This window comes from Hakea prostrata, chromosome 8 (assembly GCF_041222555.1).
Source record: "Hakea prostrata isolate BN-2017 chromosome 8, UWA_Hpros_2, whole genome shotgun sequence".
In the NCBI taxonomy this organism is placed as follows: domain Eukaryota; kingdom Viridiplantae; phylum Streptophyta; class Magnoliopsida; order Proteales; family Proteaceae; genus Hakea; species Hakea prostrata.
In genome coordinates, this window is record NC_142607.1 from 4577168 (window position 1) to 4595734 (window position 18567).

At 37.6% G+C, this 18567-nt stretch overlaps 1 protein-coding gene across 2 annotated transcripts in view; it reads left to right on the top strand.

Moving 5' to 3' along the window:
* Positions 1 to 18506, top strand: part of LOC149006415 (Zincin-like metalloproteases family protein) — a 35206-nt gene extending 16700 nt beyond the window's left edge. The window contains exons 9-20 of one of the 2 annotated variants that reach the window (XM_089165304.1): positions 884 to 964; positions 1066 to 1228; positions 1327 to 1447; positions 1563 to 1635; positions 2835 to 2939; positions 5801 to 5898; positions 5979 to 6024; positions 6659 to 6755; positions 15480 to 15553; positions 15626 to 15730; positions 15825 to 15905; positions 16887 to 18506. In XM_089165304.1, coding sequence (XP_089021430.1) covers positions 884 to 964; positions 1066 to 1228; positions 1327 to 1447; positions 1563 to 1635; positions 2835 to 2939; positions 5801 to 5898; positions 5979 to 6024; positions 6659 to 6755; positions 15480 to 15553; positions 15626 to 15730; positions 15825 to 15905; positions 16887 to 16997 — 1155 coding nt within the window. In that variant the 3' untranslated portion in view covers positions 16998 to 18506. The remainder of the gene's footprint in view (positions 1 to 883; positions 965 to 1065; positions 1229 to 1326; positions 1448 to 1562; positions 1636 to 2834; positions 2940 to 5800; positions 5899 to 5978; positions 6025 to 6658; positions 6756 to 15479; positions 15554 to 15625; positions 15731 to 15824; positions 15906 to 16886) is intronic. The other variant, XM_089165303.1, reaches the window with a different exon arrangement.
* The last annotated feature ends 61 nt before the right edge of the window (positions 18507 to 18567 follow it).

An 18567-nucleotide genomic window follows, 5' to 3' on the forward strand; every position in this document is an offset into this window, starting at 1 on the left:
AAAAATTAAGTGAGGTTTTGTAAAATAAAAAAACTTATATTTCTCTTTGCCCCATGGGTATCTTGTAATTTCAAAATTAATGGAAAAATAACAGTGGGTATCTTGTAAATTTTGAAACGGGTCAGTATGGGCAGCTTGTGATTTGTGCCACTTAAGTGGGCAGTCAAGAGTTTTGGCCCAACTTAAGTGGCAGCATGAAAAAAACTCTTTTTTTTTTTTGGGGGGGGGGGGGGTTGTGTTGTTAGAAATTTGACATGTTATAATTCATGGTTATGAGTATTGAACACATTGTTTTTTCATTAAGTAATCATTAATTTATGCAAAACTCTTTTGTTATGGAGAATTGAGGCAAATGCTACGATAATTAGGATGCGTGGAACCCTAGTGTGCAGTAGAATATTTATGAGTTTGGTTTCCACCTCAAAGAGGATGCATGGCAATGACATATGATGCTTTATTTGGAGGATAGAGCACAATGTTTTTGCTTTCTTTGTGGAGGTAAAGAAACCAGTGGAATCACATATTTGATTGCTCAGTACAGGAGTAGGATAACCGCCACTGCTTTCTAAAACAAGAAAATAGGATGCAGTATGGTATGAAAATCATACAAATGAACCTTATAGAAGTCAATTCTTTGGAGTTCTGTTATTCTCTCTTCTCTCTTCTACTTTGGATATCATTTCAGAGGGTTGGGTGGTAGTCATTTCCTTTTTTTTTTTGGGTGGAATCTTTGTGCACCAATGACAACTCAGAATTGTCGTGTATCCTTTGCGATTACTTCGTATATCCTATTTCTCTATTCTTCTTTGAGATCTTTCCTTTTGACTTCCATTAAGTTCTTCATGAGGCTAATTATTTAGGACCTTCTGGTTTTGATTTTCAGGTACTTGAGTTCTTAGAGGATGTCTCTGTCAATTTAAATGACCTGGCTACCAGAGAACTCACTATACTTAAAGATCTTAAGGTGGGCATTTACTCTCACCTTGTCTTTGTCCTTCATCTGCTACATTTTTTGTTTGTACAATTTGGGATGTCTTAACATTTTTAGCATGGTCTGAGGTTCAGAAGAAAGAGGAAGGGGAATCTCCATTTGGAGTTGAAGATTTGTTATACTATGTGAAAAGGGTAGAATCACAAAAATCCAGTCTAGACTATGGAGCTGTGAAGAAGTACTTTCCCATCAATGTGGTTCTTTCTGGGATCTTTAAAATATTCCAGGACCTTTTTGGTAAAATTATATCTTAAGGTTAATGGAACTTCATAATGTTCTTGAACTTATCATTACGATGGTATGAAAAAAGTGACATCCTTTTTGTTACTGTGTAGGGCTAAGATTTGAGGAAGTTGCAGATGCTGAGGTTTGGCATAATGATGTTCGCCTTTTCTCTGCTTTGGACTTCAGCTCTAGTGAACTACTTGGTTACTTTTACCTTGATATATATTTCAGGTTCACTTTTCTTCTTCAATCAGATACCTTTACCCTACTGTCTGCACTGCACTTCTGTCAGTAAAATCAGATATATGGGATGACCTATAATGGTTTAACCTTTATTGTCAAGCAGGGAAGGAAAATATGGTCACACCTGTGTCATATCTCTTCAAAATGGTGCCTTATCACACAATGGTGCACGGCAGGTGACTGTTTCATAATGAGGCTTTAGGTTTCTCGATAGTTGAGCTGTAGGATATTGAAACTTCCTTGAACTTGCTTTTCATGTGACTATATATTATTTTTTGTTGAGATTTATGCCACTTCGACATTTCATTAATGATGATGTTTGCTGGGTTGTTTCTTATATAGACTGTAGACTGCTCTTTGCTCATTTCTGTGGGTGGCTGGGTGCCAATGCAATAATGTATGCATTGGTCTCTGTTATGCTGCATATTGCATATTACTAGGTTCTGATGAGGGGAATTATTAGCTGGTAGCTGGATTCATGGGCCAATTAGTTGGACCATAGTCTCCCAGCTGAAGATTGTGTTTAATCTGTCATTTGAGTATGTCAAGTCTGTCAAATTCCTTGAGTTTGGTTAATGTTGCTGATGTGTGTGTAAGAGACTCAAATCGCAAGAGAAAGAGGAACTCAAGAGTCAAGAGAGATGGAGAGTCTGAGAGATGGAGAGAAAGGGACATTTAGGATTAGGTCAATTAGATCCTCCTGTTTATACATTGCATATGGAGAAGCGATGCAAAAGTATGAAACTGCCTCGACACATCACAAAAAATTGGCACGGGCTCCCACCCCAACCCGCCCCCTCCGCTGACAAAGTGAACAGTAAACCGAGCTTATAGTACTGACATTGCAAGTTTATTAAGTACTTTTCATGACCATGAGTTTGAATGTTAGTTGAACATGTTTATGCATTTGTCACAGCCATGAAAATATATTTGAACTTGGAACGTATACGACGAGGCAAGATTTAATTGTCTTCTCTAGAATCTCTACCAAACAGAAAAATGCTGAGTTAATGCACTATTATTTAGAATACTATATATAGTATTTGTTTGGAATTGTTTGCTTCCCAGCATGATATTGTTTGAGAAGATAAAAAAATTTCATGCTTTTCTTGCTCCTAGATTCCCCTCTGTACACCTGAAGTTTCTTTTCCTAGTTCTTTTCTGGATCCATAATTTTCTGCCATGTTCATGGTAATGTTTTATTTTCTATGTTTTCAGCTTGAAATATCAGCCTTCACATCCATCATATGAGTTTTTTTGTACATATATAACTGTCGAACAAGAACTTAACTATGCCTGATCACTATTGGAGTTATTACTTTAGATCATTGTAATAATTAATTTTTTTTGTGTATTTCCTCCATTCCATGCATAGATTCCGGTGGCATTGCTAATTTCTCAATTCCAAAAAGAAGTGGATGGTAATCTTTTGTTGCGGTTCTCAGAAGTGGTTAATATCTTCCATGAGTTCTGCCATGTGGTAGGTTGATCTCTATCTTAGCTATTTGGCATGGTTTATATTAATGTTTATGAACTATTAATGACTAAATAATTATGATAATAGGGTATGGGTTATATACTATAATTGTTTGGTTACTATTAGAAACTATAGATTATAGAATGATAAATAAATTTTGGTATAATTGAGTGAATAATATATTGTGCATTATCAATTTGATATTTTGGTTGGTTTCGGACATTTCAGTTTACCTTGTAAATATACTTAGGGGCATGAAGAAAAGTGTATTTTTGGGGGATTTCAGATTGGCTTTGGTTTCTCATTGGATTATATTGGTTTGGTTTCAATATTTCATTGTTCACGTCAGTTTTGGTCAACTTGATTTGGTTTATTCATTCGGGCTAGTTTTGAATCTTTTGATACCCCTAAACTATGATAAAGTGAAGGTGGTAGTAAAATGCAGGCTGGGAAGAAAGAAAAGAATAGTTTTGATCTAATTTTTGTTGATTTTACCATTTTACCTGTACTTAAGTAGCAAGTTGATAAATCAACCATTTTCCTCTTTGGGGTCTCTAATCAAATGCGTGCCTCTCTCCTTAGTTTCTCAGGCTTCAATCTTGGGACTTTCCCTGTTACCTACCTTGGTCTTCCTCTCATTCCTGGTAGGCTCCATCATTGCCTTCCCATGCTTGATCACATTCTTAGAAAGCTCCAACTTTGGAAAGGTAAGCTTCTCTCCTTTGTTGGCCGATTATTACTTATCCGCTCTGTCCTTCAATCCTCCTATCTCTATTGGTGTGGAATCTTCTCCATCCCAAAATCCATTGTCCATGCCATGGAATCCCTTTTCTCTATCTTCCTTTGGAAGGGTCGTGAAGCTTCCCGCTTCATCCACCCTGTCAGTTGATCGACCATCTGTTGCCCAACCTCTGAAAGGGGCCTCGGCATCTGCTGGATCGCTGATGTTAACTTTGCTTGCTTCTTAAACTTATCTGGAAAATTACTTCAAAGCAATATTCCATTTGGGTTAACTAGGTTTACTCCTTCCTTCTCCGTTCATATTTATTCTGGATGGCCCCAATGCCCTCCAATCCTTCTTGGATCTGGAGGAAACTTCTTTTGCTGCGTCCCCACACCCTCTCAGCCATCTCCACTTCAATCTCCTCTGGTACCTCTACCTCCTTTTGGCTTGACCCATGGCATCCGATGAGCATTCTCTTTTCTCTTTTTGGCCCTATGTAGTTTATGATACCCGTATTCCCAAATCCACCCCTTTGTCCAATTTCATTTATGATGGATCCTGGTTCCCCGCCCCCCTCCCCATTCTCACACAGGTTTGAGATTCCCTTCCCCCTTTTCCAACTGTCCCCGTGACATCACCATTTGGCTTCCCTCCCCTTCCAAGACCTTTACCACCTCCTCTGCTTGGAACCTCCTCCGTGCCCATAACCCTAAACCCCCTGGTTTGGTTCAAAAACCACATTCCCTGGCACTCTCTTACCCTTTGGAGATCTCTCAACCAAGCCCTCCCCATCCAATCCTTCCTTATTGGCTGCCATATCCTTGTTAATCCTAATTGCATCCTATGTTGGAATGGTTTTGAGGATATTGATCACCTTTTCTTTTCTTGCCCTTTTTTCAGTTCTATCTGGAAAAAAAAAACCCTTTCTTTTATTTGGCCTCAAGGCCATCTTTTGGTTTTGTTAGTGAGTGGTCTTGGATTTTGAGAAACTTTCCAGGCTCCTCCATTTGTGATCGGGTTGGTAAGCTCGTGTTTAGTGCTGTCATTCATCATCCTTGGTGGGAACAGAATCTTCGGAGATCACGCTCGAAAGATATGATTGGAATGCCATCTATTTTGATGTTTCTTCTAGGCTTGTTGCTCCTCCCCTCCCCCTGATTGCTGATACCCTAAGGAATAGGCTTATTGTTGTCTCCTGGGGCCTTAACCTTTCTTTTCGGTCTTCTTCTTAAAAGACCGTCTTTTGTATGTTTGTTTCTTTTGCATTAATTCAATTATTTATTCATAAAAAAAAAAGTTTGCATATGATCATTAACAATATAAAAGGGCATACCCAGTGCCGAAGCTCCCACATTGTGGGGTCTGGGGAAGGGACTTTCTAGGCAGCCTTACCCCTACTTTTTTGCAGAGAGGCTGATTTGAACCCGCGACCTCCAGCGCATAATGGAGAGACTCCACCATTGCGCCAGGCCCGCCCTTATGATCATTAACAATATCCAAAACAAAAATTAACTGCTTATGGTAATAAATCATAAACAGCCCTTAATCTATAATGTATGCTTATGTTGATTTATTGTAATGAGAAATAGGGGTCATAAATCATGCCAAAGAAAAAGAGGCATAAAGGACTTTAACACGGCAACAGACAATGAAAAGAAAACAAGTTGAATTCATTTATATTCGTCATATAATATTCTCAACATGGTTAACATACATCATTCAAGCAAGTTGAATTCATTTAAATCATAATGTTAACTTAAAAGCACCAACTGAAGATCCCACTAACCTTCTTCTTGTTTGCAAAACTTCCAATTTACATTAGCTTTGAGTCATCTGCTGCCTATTGCAAAACAATCTCCTAAAAGTCTGTTACAGACTTTCGAGGAGTCAAATCTCTTATTCCCATTAGATACAGCTCTCTTATAAGTAAAATAGATTAACTGAGCTGATCCAGGCTTTCCAGATCACCGACGGCCTTGTCCACACCTAGACTGGTGCTCTCCATCAGTCAAAACCTGTTTAAGGGAAAAAGTAGAAGATTCCCTTTAACTGGTGTGCTGCTTATAAAGCAAGTGTAATTCAAAGGCAATGTATATTCCTTGCTTTAAATATTATTCCTTTGTTGGTAATGGCTTTTCAGGTTCATCATATCTGCAATCGTGCATCATATGCAAGATTCTCTGGGCTTCGTGTTGATCCTGACTTTGTGGAGATTCCTGCTCAATTAATTGAAAATTGGTATACAATTGATCACTGTATCCTTTATTTTGAATGCATAAGGAGAAAAGATCCTGCTAAAATACTTCAATGTGCATTAGGTGTTATGAACGCATTCCTCTCAAATTGATATCTGGATTCCATCAGGTGCCACTTATTAACTAATTGCTTTACTTTCTCCTAGTCACTTTTGACTATATATATATATATATATATATATATATATATATATGTATGTATGTATGTATGTATAAACTTGTTATGGTGAAATATTTTTTGTCCAAAAATTACATTCATCTTCAGTATTTGTACAAGCAGGGAATTGTCCAGGCTTATGAAACTGGGAAACGGCATAATGTCTGGGCAGTTTACTTTGTACTATCAATCAGGTGTTGAAAATAAAATAATTACATAAATCTGCTGTGCAAGAAATTTTGTGAATAGTTTTCTGAAACACCACAAAGTTTCTGATATGGACGACTTTCAAAAAGCATGGCACCTCGTTAAATTATTGGCTTTATACAACCTTTATGGAAGTAGAGTTTAAGTTTAGCCCCCTGGGGAACCAAACTTTCCTGAATATTGGACCATCTTCTCACAGTGAACCATGGAATGCTGATCAAGCCCAACATCAAAGTTGGGTTTACAATGCCTCTCTGAAGAGATTTTCTTTTGCTTTCTGTGAAGTGAACAATTCTAGCTTCTTCTCAAATATTTATATTACAATCAGATGATATTTCTAGATGTATTTTGCTAAACTAACAAAGATGGTAATTTACAGGATATCACAAATCCCCTCACAGATGAAATTTGTGGGGCACTGAAAAGAAAGCAGGACTCTTTTTCGGCACTTATATTGAAGCAAGAAATTCTCCTTTGTAAGTCATCATACCATGCATTCACTGCCACACAGCCACAGAACTGAAAAAGTAATGATTAACGTGAGGAATTAAAAGCATAGTTGTCACTGCATCCAGGAGACCGAAAGCATTGGAGGGGGGTCTAGCATCCAAGGCCCCCTCCAAGGTGAAGCCCTGACAATTATGATTAAAAGTGATTCTTATGGGTAGGATTGTGTTGGATTCTATTAGGAGTCTAATAAGAGTTTGTATAGGAATTAAATTAGAGTTTGCATTCATGTAAACTTCTATTCCTTGTAATAGTCTACTTTTCACTTTATTATAAATAAAGAGCTTGAGATCATGGATCAAAAGCCATTTTGCCAAACATTGTATTTCAACATGGCATCAGAGCCTAAATTCGATTTGGGAAGCGACCTACCTTCTTCTTCTTCTGATTTTTTTTCAAACCCATCGCCAATCTTCAGTTCTAGGCAGTTTTTCAGTACCATCTTGGTCGCCAACTGAAACAGAAAAAAAAAAAGAAAAAAAGAAAGAAGAAGACGATTCTGTTCTGTCTCGATTCAATGAATAAGAACAGAAAACAGAGGAAAGAAGAAGAGAAGAAGAGAAGAAGAGAAGAAGAAATCAGCAACTTCCGCTGCTTCTGCAACAACTTCGGGCTTCAGCTCCTGCAATTTTTTCTGTCTAATTCTTCATCTGAAGCGTGCGATTCTGAAGCTTGGTTAGTCATCTGAAACCTTCGATTGGGGTTCTGCTATTAAGGTTCTTCGACTGGGGTTGTTCTCCTTAAGCCTGTGAAAGACCATAACGGATTTGTTATGGTTTGAATTTGATTTTTGAATTCAAGTTTTTTGAATTCAATTTTTGAATTCAAGTTTTGAGGGTTATTTTGGTAAATTTGCTTTACAGGGGAATTCAAGTTTTTGAATTCAATTTTTGAATTTAAGTTTTGAATTCAAGTTTTGAGTTATTTTGGTAAATTTGCTTTACAGGGACTTATATGTAAATTTGTATAAGTTGTGAGATTTATTTGCAAATTCCGTTTTTTCAAGGACATATTTGTCATTACTGAAAAAAAAAAAAAAAAGGGAAAAAAGTAGATCTGTTTGGGTTGTTTGGCTATTGCATTCTGCGACGTTTTTGTTACTTCGAAAGGGTGAAGACTGAAGAATTGCAGATAATTTTGTCAACATGACAACTATTGATGATACTACTGCTCCCACTGGATCCGAATATTTTTCCACTTTTCATTCTCTTTCGGTAAGATTTGACGGCACAAATTACTTGATCTGGTCTCGATTTGCTTACCTGACTATTGCTGGAAGAGGACTAGTTGGATACATTACGGGCACTACTATCAAACCCACTACCGCAGGTGTTTTACAGGATAAATGGATATCAAACGACTCTCTTATTATGTCATTCCTTTTGAATTCCATGCATCCAAATATTGCCCGGGTTACCTATTACTTGATCTTTGCAGCCCAAATCCGGAAGGCTACTACTTGAAACATATGGACAATTGGGGAATGATGCACAGGTTTATGAGCTACGAAAGAAGCTTCATGAGACTACCCAAAAGGAACTAACTGTGGCCCACTATTATGCTGAGTTGCGATCTCTTTGGCAAGAGTTGGATCATTATGGGGATTATCACCCCACTAATCCAGATGATGTGGTGACATATAAGAAGTACATTGATAAGATTCGAGTATATGACTTCTTGGCAGGTTTGAACGTGGAGTACGATCAGATCAGAGTGCAAGTCTTAAGTCATTCTCCCTTTCCTACACTAGAACAGTCTTATGCTCTTGTTCAGTGTGAGGAAAGTCGTCGATTAGTCATGCTTCATACTCCTATTATGGAGAAATCAGTTATTAAGTGTGAGCACTGTCACAAACCATATCATACCAAGGAAAATTGTTGGAAACTGCATGGGAAGCTTGCTGATTTTGAGCAAAAATGAGCACAAAGACAGGGAAAACAAAAGGCTAATCTTTCTGAGACAGTTTCCACCACACCCTCTGCAAACGTTGGTTTTTCGCAGGAGGAGTTTGCTACTCTGCGACGTATTATGCAGTCTTCTACTGCCGGTACAGCCTCGACCACTGCTTCCTCTACTACCCCTACCAACTCCTACCTAGCTACTTCAGGATCTGGGGAAGGAGATTGGTCGTGGTAAATGGACTTTATTTGCTCGAGCCAATTGGAGGATCTACTTCTGCTTTGACTACATCTTCTAAACCAGTCCATTCGGTAATATCAAACCTTCATTAGTGGCACCGTAGGCTTGGTCAACCCCCTTTCAAATTTTGTCATTTTCTCTAGATTTGTTTTCCTGATACTTTTATTTTACCATTACAATTTCTTCCTTTTCAAGTTTCCCCATTGGAATTTCCTTTGTTATAATCTTCCCACGTGTAATGCTACACGTGAGGGGGAGATTGAAGATGTCTACAATTCAAAGCCTTTCATGTAGACTTCCTTATGCATAATTTGATCTTTGTTACCTTTGAAAGTTTGTCCCTAACCTTCGCAATCTTCTACTCCTTTGAAAGTTTGTCCCTTACCTTCGCAATCTTCCACTTTGGAGATCTAACATTGCTATAGATCTATCTTTTTGACTGTGCAGAACTTGATCTCTGTTAACCCTGGAGATTTGCCCCTTAACTTGACATCTTCCCTTCAGAGATCTAACCTTGCAAAAGACTTGTCGTTTGACCTTTGCAGAACTTGATCTCTATTACCTTTGGAGATTGTCACTTATCTTGACAAACTTTCCCCTACCTTTGGAGATTGCCCCTTGGCAAACTTTCCCTTTAAAGATCTAACATGGCTACAAATCAAAATTTTCACTTTGGCTGTTTTACCCTAGCTATTGTTACCCCAAAAATATATTTTCCCTCAGATTTGTGCAGAAATTTAGTCTTCTCAACATTTGAAGATTCTACTTCTTTACTTGTGCGTTCTTCCTTGGAGACATAAAGTTGCAGTAAAGATGAGGACAAATCAAATGGAAGTCTATAAGGCAGACGTAATCTATAAGTTTGAAGATCAAATTGCTGATGTTTACCTGGACAGATGTTTTATACTTTTTTGGTCAAGTTGGACATGTGTGATATCCATGCCTCAACTTGAGGGGGAGTGTTGGATTCTATTAGGAGTCTAATAAGAGTTTGTATAGGAATTAAATTAGAGTTTGCATTCATGTAAACTTCTATTCCTTGTAATAGTCTACTTTTCACTTTATTATAAATAAAGGGCTTGAGATCATGGATCAAAAGCCATTCTGCCAAACATTGTATTTCAACAGATTGTAAGATCTCTAGTGCAATCTGCCGAGTTCTATTTGTAGTATGACTTTGTTTGCTTGCTTTGATAACGTGTGCGTTTAATGGCCTGACAATTACTTGCACCTATTTGACTTTGATCGATCGTCATTTTGAGTCTAGTTTATTTGATGTATTTAGACTTCTATTTGTTTTGTCACACAAAATTGTGGTCTTGGAAGTTACCTCATTTTTGTACCAGCTGGCAAGAAACAGCAGCAACAATGATAGTGTTATTGGACATCTCCATGTGTTTTCGATCTTCGATTCTTAGAGAATCTGTGAACATCTCTTTGTAACAGCCTTATTCGCTATTACAATATGGTACACACTATATTGCTTACACAAAATGGTTATGTAGAACACATGAAAAGTGTATCTACTTAAGGCTTTAGTTGAAACAATCAACGTTGTAGTTTGTGGTATACAGTTAAAATGTATTGCTGTATTTAAACTACAGAAGTATTTTGTATTTTCAACTGACTGGGATGGGGTATTCAATATGCTTTCGTGAATGGATCCATCCTTATGAAGATGGCTCTGCAGCGAAAGGTGTGCATGACAAGGAATTTTTGTGAAGCTCTCAGATAAGGTAATGAGAGAATAAGAAATCTGTATTTACTCACTGCTTACTTGGAGATTTGTGATGCTGTAGGTCAAGTAGTTCAGGGGAGGTTGATTCTGATGCAGTTTCCTGGAATGCTGGGGAGTGGCCTCTATCTTGTTGTTCTTTCATTATCTTCTCTCTTGGCATCCATTTCTTTTGGGAACTGGAGCTATCTTAATTTTAGGGAACCATCCAAATGCTTAGCAGTGTAGAATCTTATGCATGTCCCACTGTCATAGGTTTTTGAGATGATCATTTTAAACCTTTGGCATTTTTTGCATAAGTATTCATACCCATAGTTGGCATAAAGAGTAGCATGAAAAAAAGGAGTCCCATGGTGCAAGTTTTAGACTGTTTTTTGAAAAAAAAGAAAGAAAGAAAGAAAAAGAAAAAGATGGTCAAATAAAATGGAGAACGGTAAAAAAGGCAAATGGACTGCTTGTGTTTTGGACATATAGTTTTCAAAAAGAAATGGAATCAAAGAAATGGCACAACTCACGTATAAATTGGGGAGTTTTTAATTGAAATAGAAGCTCTAATGTTCAAAACATTGTTTGTAGCTCATTTCCAAGGTATGTACATTGGTATTGAGTTGAAGATGATATCATGACAAATTTGGCCCTTCAACTCATCTTATTGTTAGTGAAAAAATTCAGATGAATTAGAGTTTGGGAGGGAGATACAGTTAATGAATAAATCTAAGAGCTAAGGGGGGCATGAAAAAAGGGGAACACATTTTAAACATGTTTAAGACGTGTCACAAATGGAAAAGCTTGCCATTTGCCCTTTTTCCGTTCCTTATGCAATAAAAGGGAGAACAGCATTTACTACAGGCAAAAATAAGGAGTGGATTTCTTCTTTCTAACCAAGCTCACACCCACTCCTTGATGCTGGCAGCCTGAGGATTTTTCTATTTGACCATCCTAGCCTCCTACAATAATATGATAAATGGACTAGGTTTAGTAGGCTATGGGGTCAGCAGTTGGATAAGGCTCTAGTTAACTGAGTTGTTAGGTATGCTGTTACCTAATTTATTCAGTCTTGGACAGGAAGAGTCTATATAAGAGTTTGTAGTTACATTGGAGATCCAGTAGACTTATATTTCTGTTTAAAACAACATTACAATGGAAGAGGAAACTTGGTATTTGTTGGATTCTATTAGGAGTCTAATAAGAGTTTGTATAGAAGTTAAATTAGAGTTTGCATTCATGTAAACTTCTATTCCTTGTAATAGTCTACTTTCCACTTTATTATAAATAAAGGGTTGAGATCATGGATCAATAAGCCATTCTACTACAATCGTTTCTTTCAACATGGTATCAGAGCCTAAGTTCGATTGAAGAATTTTTTCCTTCTGCAAAACCCATCGCAGATTTTTTGCAGATTTTCTCTTTCTTCTGTTACCGTAAAACCCATTGTAGAATTTTCTGCAACCATCGCAGGAATTTTCTGCAACTGTAATACCATCGTAGAGCTCTTTCTTCTGCAACAATTGCAGAACTTTTTCTACAACCATCGCAGGATTTTTCTGCAACTATTGCAGACATTCAAATTCCTCTTTTTTCTGCAACTATCACAGATATTCAAATTCAGAAATTTTCTGCACCTATCGATTCTTCAATTTTGGACAGAAATCTGCCACTGCAAGAACAAGAAAAAGGAGGGAAAGAAGAAGAGAAGAGGAACCCTGCTTATACCATCACCGCTGCATCTCTTATCGAGCCAGAAGCCACCGAAATTCCCTGAATTTTTTTTCACCCATCGTTTTTTTCTAGCGTACCATCACCGCTGCATTTGCACCCATCGCAAACCCTCGTAACCCACAGTTCTGTTTTTTTCGGTTCTTCAGTTCCACTGCACCCATCGCAAACCCTCGCAACCCATCTCCTTTTTTTTCTCTGTTCTTCAGTACCCACTTCACTACAGTGGGTTCAATTAGGGAAGACCAGGAAGAAAAGGAAAGAAGAAGAGAAGAAAGAGAAGAAACACCATTCATTTGCTACTTGCTTCGTCTCTCCAGCTTTTGGGACTTCAAGAAGAAGAAGAGAAAACGAATCGATCGAACCAGGTAAACAATAAATCTTGGTCGAACCATATTTTGGTTCTCTCCAACTTTAGACCATATTTTGGTTCTCTCTGAATTTAGACCAAACCAGACCATTGCATATTTGGCCAAACCATATTGTTATTTTTTTTCTTATAATTTGCTATTCTGAAGAAAAAAAAAAAAAAAAAAAAGGAGAAAAATTGTCTGAGTTGTTTGGCTATTGCATTCTGCGACGTTTTTGTTACTTCGAAAGGGTGAAGACTGAAGAACTGCGGATAATTTTGTCAACATGACAACTATTGATGATACTATTGCTCCCATTGGATCCGAATATTTTTCCACTTTTCATTCTCTTTCGGTAAGATTTGACGGCACAAATTACTTGATCTGGTCTCGATCTGCTTACCTGACTATTGCTGGAAGAGGACTAGTTGGATACATTACGGGCACTACTATCAAACCCACTACCGCAGGTGTTTTACAGGATAAATGGATATCAAACGACTCTCTTATTATGTCATTTCTTTTGAATTCCATGCATCCAAATATTGCCCGGGGTTACCTATTACTTGATACTGCAGCCCAAATCTGGAAGGCTACTACTGAAACATATGGACAATTGGGGAATGATGCACAGGTTTATGAGCTACAAAAGAAGCTTCATGAGACTACCCAAAAGGAACTAACTGTGGCCCACTATTATGCTGAGTTGCGATCTCTTTGGCAAGAGTTGGATCATTATGGGAATTATCACCCCACTAATCCAGATGATGTGGCGACATATAAGAAGTACATTGATAAGATTCGAGTATATGACTTCTTTGCAGGTTTGAACGTGGAGTACGATCAGATCAGAGTGCAAGTCTTAAGTCATTCTCCCTTTCCTACACTAGAACAGTCTTATGCTCTTGTTCAGTGTGAGGAAAGTCGTCGATTAGTCATGCTTCATACTCCTATTATGGAGAAATCAGCTTTACAGTTTGTTCGCATCTGATCCGGCTAAGGAGATTGTTAAGTGTGAGCACTGTCACACACCATATCATACTAAGGAAAATTGTTGGAAACTGCATGGGAAGCCTGTTGATTTTGAGCAAAAGGCTAATCTTTCTGAGACAGTTTCCACCACACCCTCTGCAGACGTTGGTTTTTCGCAGGAGGAGTTCGCTACTCTGCGACGTATTATGCAGTCTTCTACTGCCGGTACAGCCTCGACCACTGCTTCCTCTACTACCCCTACCAACTCCTACCTAGCTACTTCAGGATCTGGGGAAGGAGATTGGTCGTGGTAAATGGACTTTATTTGCTCGAGCCGATTGGAGGATCTACTTCTGCTTTGATTACATCTTCTAATCCAGTCCATTCGGTAATATCAGACCTTTATTAGTGGCACCGTAGGCTCGGTCAACCCCCTTTCAAATTTTGTCATTTTCTCTAGATTTGTTTTCCTGATACTTTTATCTTACCATTACAATTTCTTCCTTTTCAAGTTTCCCCATTGGAATTTCCTTTGTTATTATCTTCCCACGTGTAACGCTACACGTGAGGGGGAGATTGAAGATGTCTACAATTCAAAGCCTTTCATGTAGACTTCCTTATGTAGAATTTGATATTTGTTACCTTTGAAAGTTTGTCCCTTACCTTCGCAATCTTCCACTTTGGAGATCTAACATTGCTATAGAGCTATCTTTTTGACTCGTGCGAACTTGATCTCTGTTAACCCTGGAGATTTGCCCCTTAACTTGACATCTTCCCTTCGGAGATCTAACCTTGCAAAAGACTTGTCGTTTGACCTTTGCAGAACTTGATCTCTATTACCTTTGGATATTGTCACTTATCTTGACAAATTTTCCCCTACCTTTGGAGATTGTCCCTTGGCAAACTTTCCCTTTAACGATCTAACATTGCTACAAATCAAAACTTTCACTTTGGCTATTTTACCCTAGCTATTGTTACCCCAAAAATATATTTTCCCTCAGATTTGTGCAGAAATTTAGTCTTCTCAACATTTGAAGATTTTACTTTTTTACTTGGGCGTTCTTCCTTGGAGATATAAAGTTGCAATAAAGATGAGGACAAATCAAATGGAAGTCTATAAGGCAGACGTAATCTATAAGTTTGAAGATCAAATTGCAGATGTTTACCTGGACAGATGTTTTATACTTTTTTGGTCAAGTTGGACATGTGTGATATCCATGCCTCAACTTGAGGGGGAGTGTTGGATTCTATTAGGAGTCTAATAAGAGTTTGTATTGAAGTTAAATTAGAGTTTGCATTCATGTAAACTTCTATTCCTTGTAATAGTCTACTTTCCACTTTATTATAAATAAAGGGCTTGAGATCATGGATCAATAAGCCATTCTACTACAATCGTTCTTTCAACAGACCTTACAGAATTCCAGAAACCATATGTATCATGTTGCAAATGATTTCCAATGAAAGGGCCAGTTTTTTCTTTTGTTGAGGTTTATAATTATGTTTATGTCTCTGACTTGCAACTTTGGTACAGAGGTTAATTGAAGCTCTAATTTCTGCCATAAACTATAGTTTGGGATGCTTTGTTAGAGCATTTAGTTCGAAAGAATTATGCATTTAACACGGAGACATACCTCCAAATCCCCCTTCGTTTCTTTTCAAAATTTGGTCCCCCTTTGGGTCCAAATCAAGGAAAGAATTATTATTATTATTATTTTTTTTTGGGGGGTGGGGTGGGGGTGGGCTTAACAAATCTCATGAGTTTATTTTCTTGGGTTCTTCAGGTTTTTTCGATCAAATTATATATACAACTGAGAATGTTGACACAGTCGAGCTGCTCAAGCATCTCCATCAGAAGGTTAGAATGCTGTATTCAGTCATTTTTAGTTTGAAGTACCTCACTCCTTAACATGAAATATCCATCCTCCAGGTAATGCTGGGATTGCCAATGTTGGAGGGTGTAAATCCAGCTTCATGTTTTCCACGCATTGCTGTAGGCTATGAAGCTGCTTGCTATAGTCGCATTTGGAGTGAGGTTTGTATCACTTGGTTGGCTCCAACTAAAATTTGGATTTATATTCATCCTTTTGGATATCTGTGATATTGTAATGGATGCTTTATTTTTTCAGGTTTTTGCTGCTGATATTTTTATCTCTAAATTTCGTGACGGCCTTTTGAACCAGCATGTTGGCCTGCAATTCAGGAATAAGGTATAAAAGTTCCGGGGGTTCATTCAGTTGAATATTTGGCTTATACATCAGTTATCAGTGCCCTACTATTTTAGTACTCCAACATAACCAACTGGGAAACTTTGCTTTGGTTATTTTGTCAGTACATCAAATTAATGGTCTGCTAATTGTTCTCTGTTACGTCTTAAATATTCGTTTATGGGATAATAAACTTGTTAAAATTAATGGTCCATTGATTTGAATCTTTGATTGCTTATTTACTATCATTACCCTATTATTTTAGTACTGCAATACAACCAACTGGTAAATTTGGTTTTCATTATGCAATCAGTACATCAAATTAATTGTGTGCTTTGACCTTCATAACATTTTTTGCATTAGATAATAGCTGTTTTAAAATTTAAGGTCCATCAAAATATCCATTGCAGCACTTTTGGATGGATGAAATATTTTTTCTTTCAGATTCTAGAATAACTACAGGACAAAATCTAGATTTGTATGAACTACAAAGAGTAAAACGATTTAGTTGAGTTACTGAATGATATATGTTAGTAAAATTTGTTATATCAGAAAAAACCATAAAACTGGAGAAAATTCATTTATTTATTTTATGGTTTGTGCTTCAACAGAAGACATGCCTCTGGATAGGGCTAAAATGGTGGAACAAAAATTTTCACCTGAATTATTTTATGGCCAAAACTTAGATGATGACAGATTTGAATCACCAAAACATGGGTGGAAGCAGGTAAAAATTGGATGAAATAGGGGAAGTTAGTTAGAGATCTTAAGTATTTTGCACCAGAACTTCAGGAAATAGTATTGCAATCATCGACAAGCATCTAGGAGCAGTTATGTGTAAACACCTAAACATTGTCACAGAGCTATTGACTTCTGATCAATTTCTTATTTATGGAAAATCATGGAGTAAAATCACCTCATAAGGTTGTTCTGTATCCGAAATTCTGAATGCTAAAGATAATAAACAATAATTATGTCTTGCAGGTGCTGGCTCCGGGAGGAGCAAAGGATCCCACTGAAATTCTTTCAGATTTTCTGGGAAGAGAACCTTCTATTCAAGCATATGTCATCAACAAAACCAGAAATAGTTTGTGATACAATTGTATGGATTCTCTCCTTGCCCAACCTGCAACAACTCGGTTGCTTTGAGAAACTTTTTTGTCCTCCAATGTGTATTTGCGTTACAGTTTTTCTGGCTCAGCCCAAGTTCTGCTACAGAGAAAGGAGAGTACAATGTCGGTGTCCTGCATTTATCATTAAATTCAGCAATGAGGCCAGAATCTTCTGCAATTCTGTTGAAATTCTTCCAATGATTATTTGCATTGCAGCTTTCTTACTCAGCCAAAGAAAGGAAAGTTCAACATCGGTCAATGGTATTTGTCACCAAATTCAGCAATGGGGCGAAATGCTTTTGAAACTACTGCTCAATATAAAGTACATGTCTTATCTGCCCAGTTGGTATGATTGACTGTCCCAACTGATGGTATTACTCTTAAATAAACCAGATGGGAAGAGAATCGTACTGTTTCAGTGGGATATAGATGCTGATTTATGGACTGTTAGAAGCTAAATTGTATTATCTAAGATGATTAAAAGTGGTACAAAGATGTACAAAAATGACCTTTTTGATATTTAAGATAATATTACGTCTGACTTTTGTCCTTGTGTAGCAACAAAAAATGCACATGGTATTGCTAGAGCTGACTGACTACTGTTGCTGATGATACAAATCACTGGGATCTCCATTTTCTTTCATCCTTGCTGTGGTACCAGCCAACTGCAGCTACCTTCGACTGAGGTAGTATCTTACATGAATTCTGTTCTTCAGCTGTCACATTGCTTAAGTTAATCAAAACCTGTAGTGTTCTTTGTGATATGAGACCTTTGCAGAATCAGTAGCATATATGCCTTCTAAACTAATTGATGCCCTTTTGAAGTTTCTTCATTTCTCTGAAAATGGTTTAGATTTATTAGTCCCTTGAGGAATCTAAAGAAGCACCTTAGAATAATTGGTACATTTATTTTGTTCAACGTGTTATATATTATTGATGTTCATCTTGAAATTTGACGAGTGACTAATTTACATTGTCCACTACCTTAATAATATGAATTCTATATTAACCCCTTATAGATTTGGTTGCTGAGGGTACCCTTTGTCTTTTTGTTTCTCTCTCTCCCTCTCTTCGGAGGAGGGTGGGGTGTTATCTTTTACATGTGGTGCTGGTGTCAGATTTAACAGAGGCAAGTCAAGGGTTGTTTTTGTCTATCCTTATCCCTCATCCAATAACCATGTTATGCCATGAGAGATTGTTTCATTGGTCATTGGAAAAGGATGTGATAACTTGGTTTCCCTCTGTGGTGTTTGTCCATGCCACGACCTAGTTGGAGAGTCACTCATAGGTTGAGATGCAGGGGCATTTTTGGATTGATGTCTAGGTGCTTTGTCCTTCATATGGCCAAGCATGTATTGAAGCATTGTTTTGTCTTAACCCAATTGAGGTAAGTTCTGTTTAGGGGTCCAAGTTTGGCCCTAACTCGCCCTAAGTCCGCCCTGAGCCTGAATAGGGCTTAGACTCAAGATTTTGACCCGGAGGGTGGGTTATTTTAGCACTGAGTAGGGCCAAGGGCGGGCCTGGGATTACTTTTTGGCCTAGTTAGGACAAGC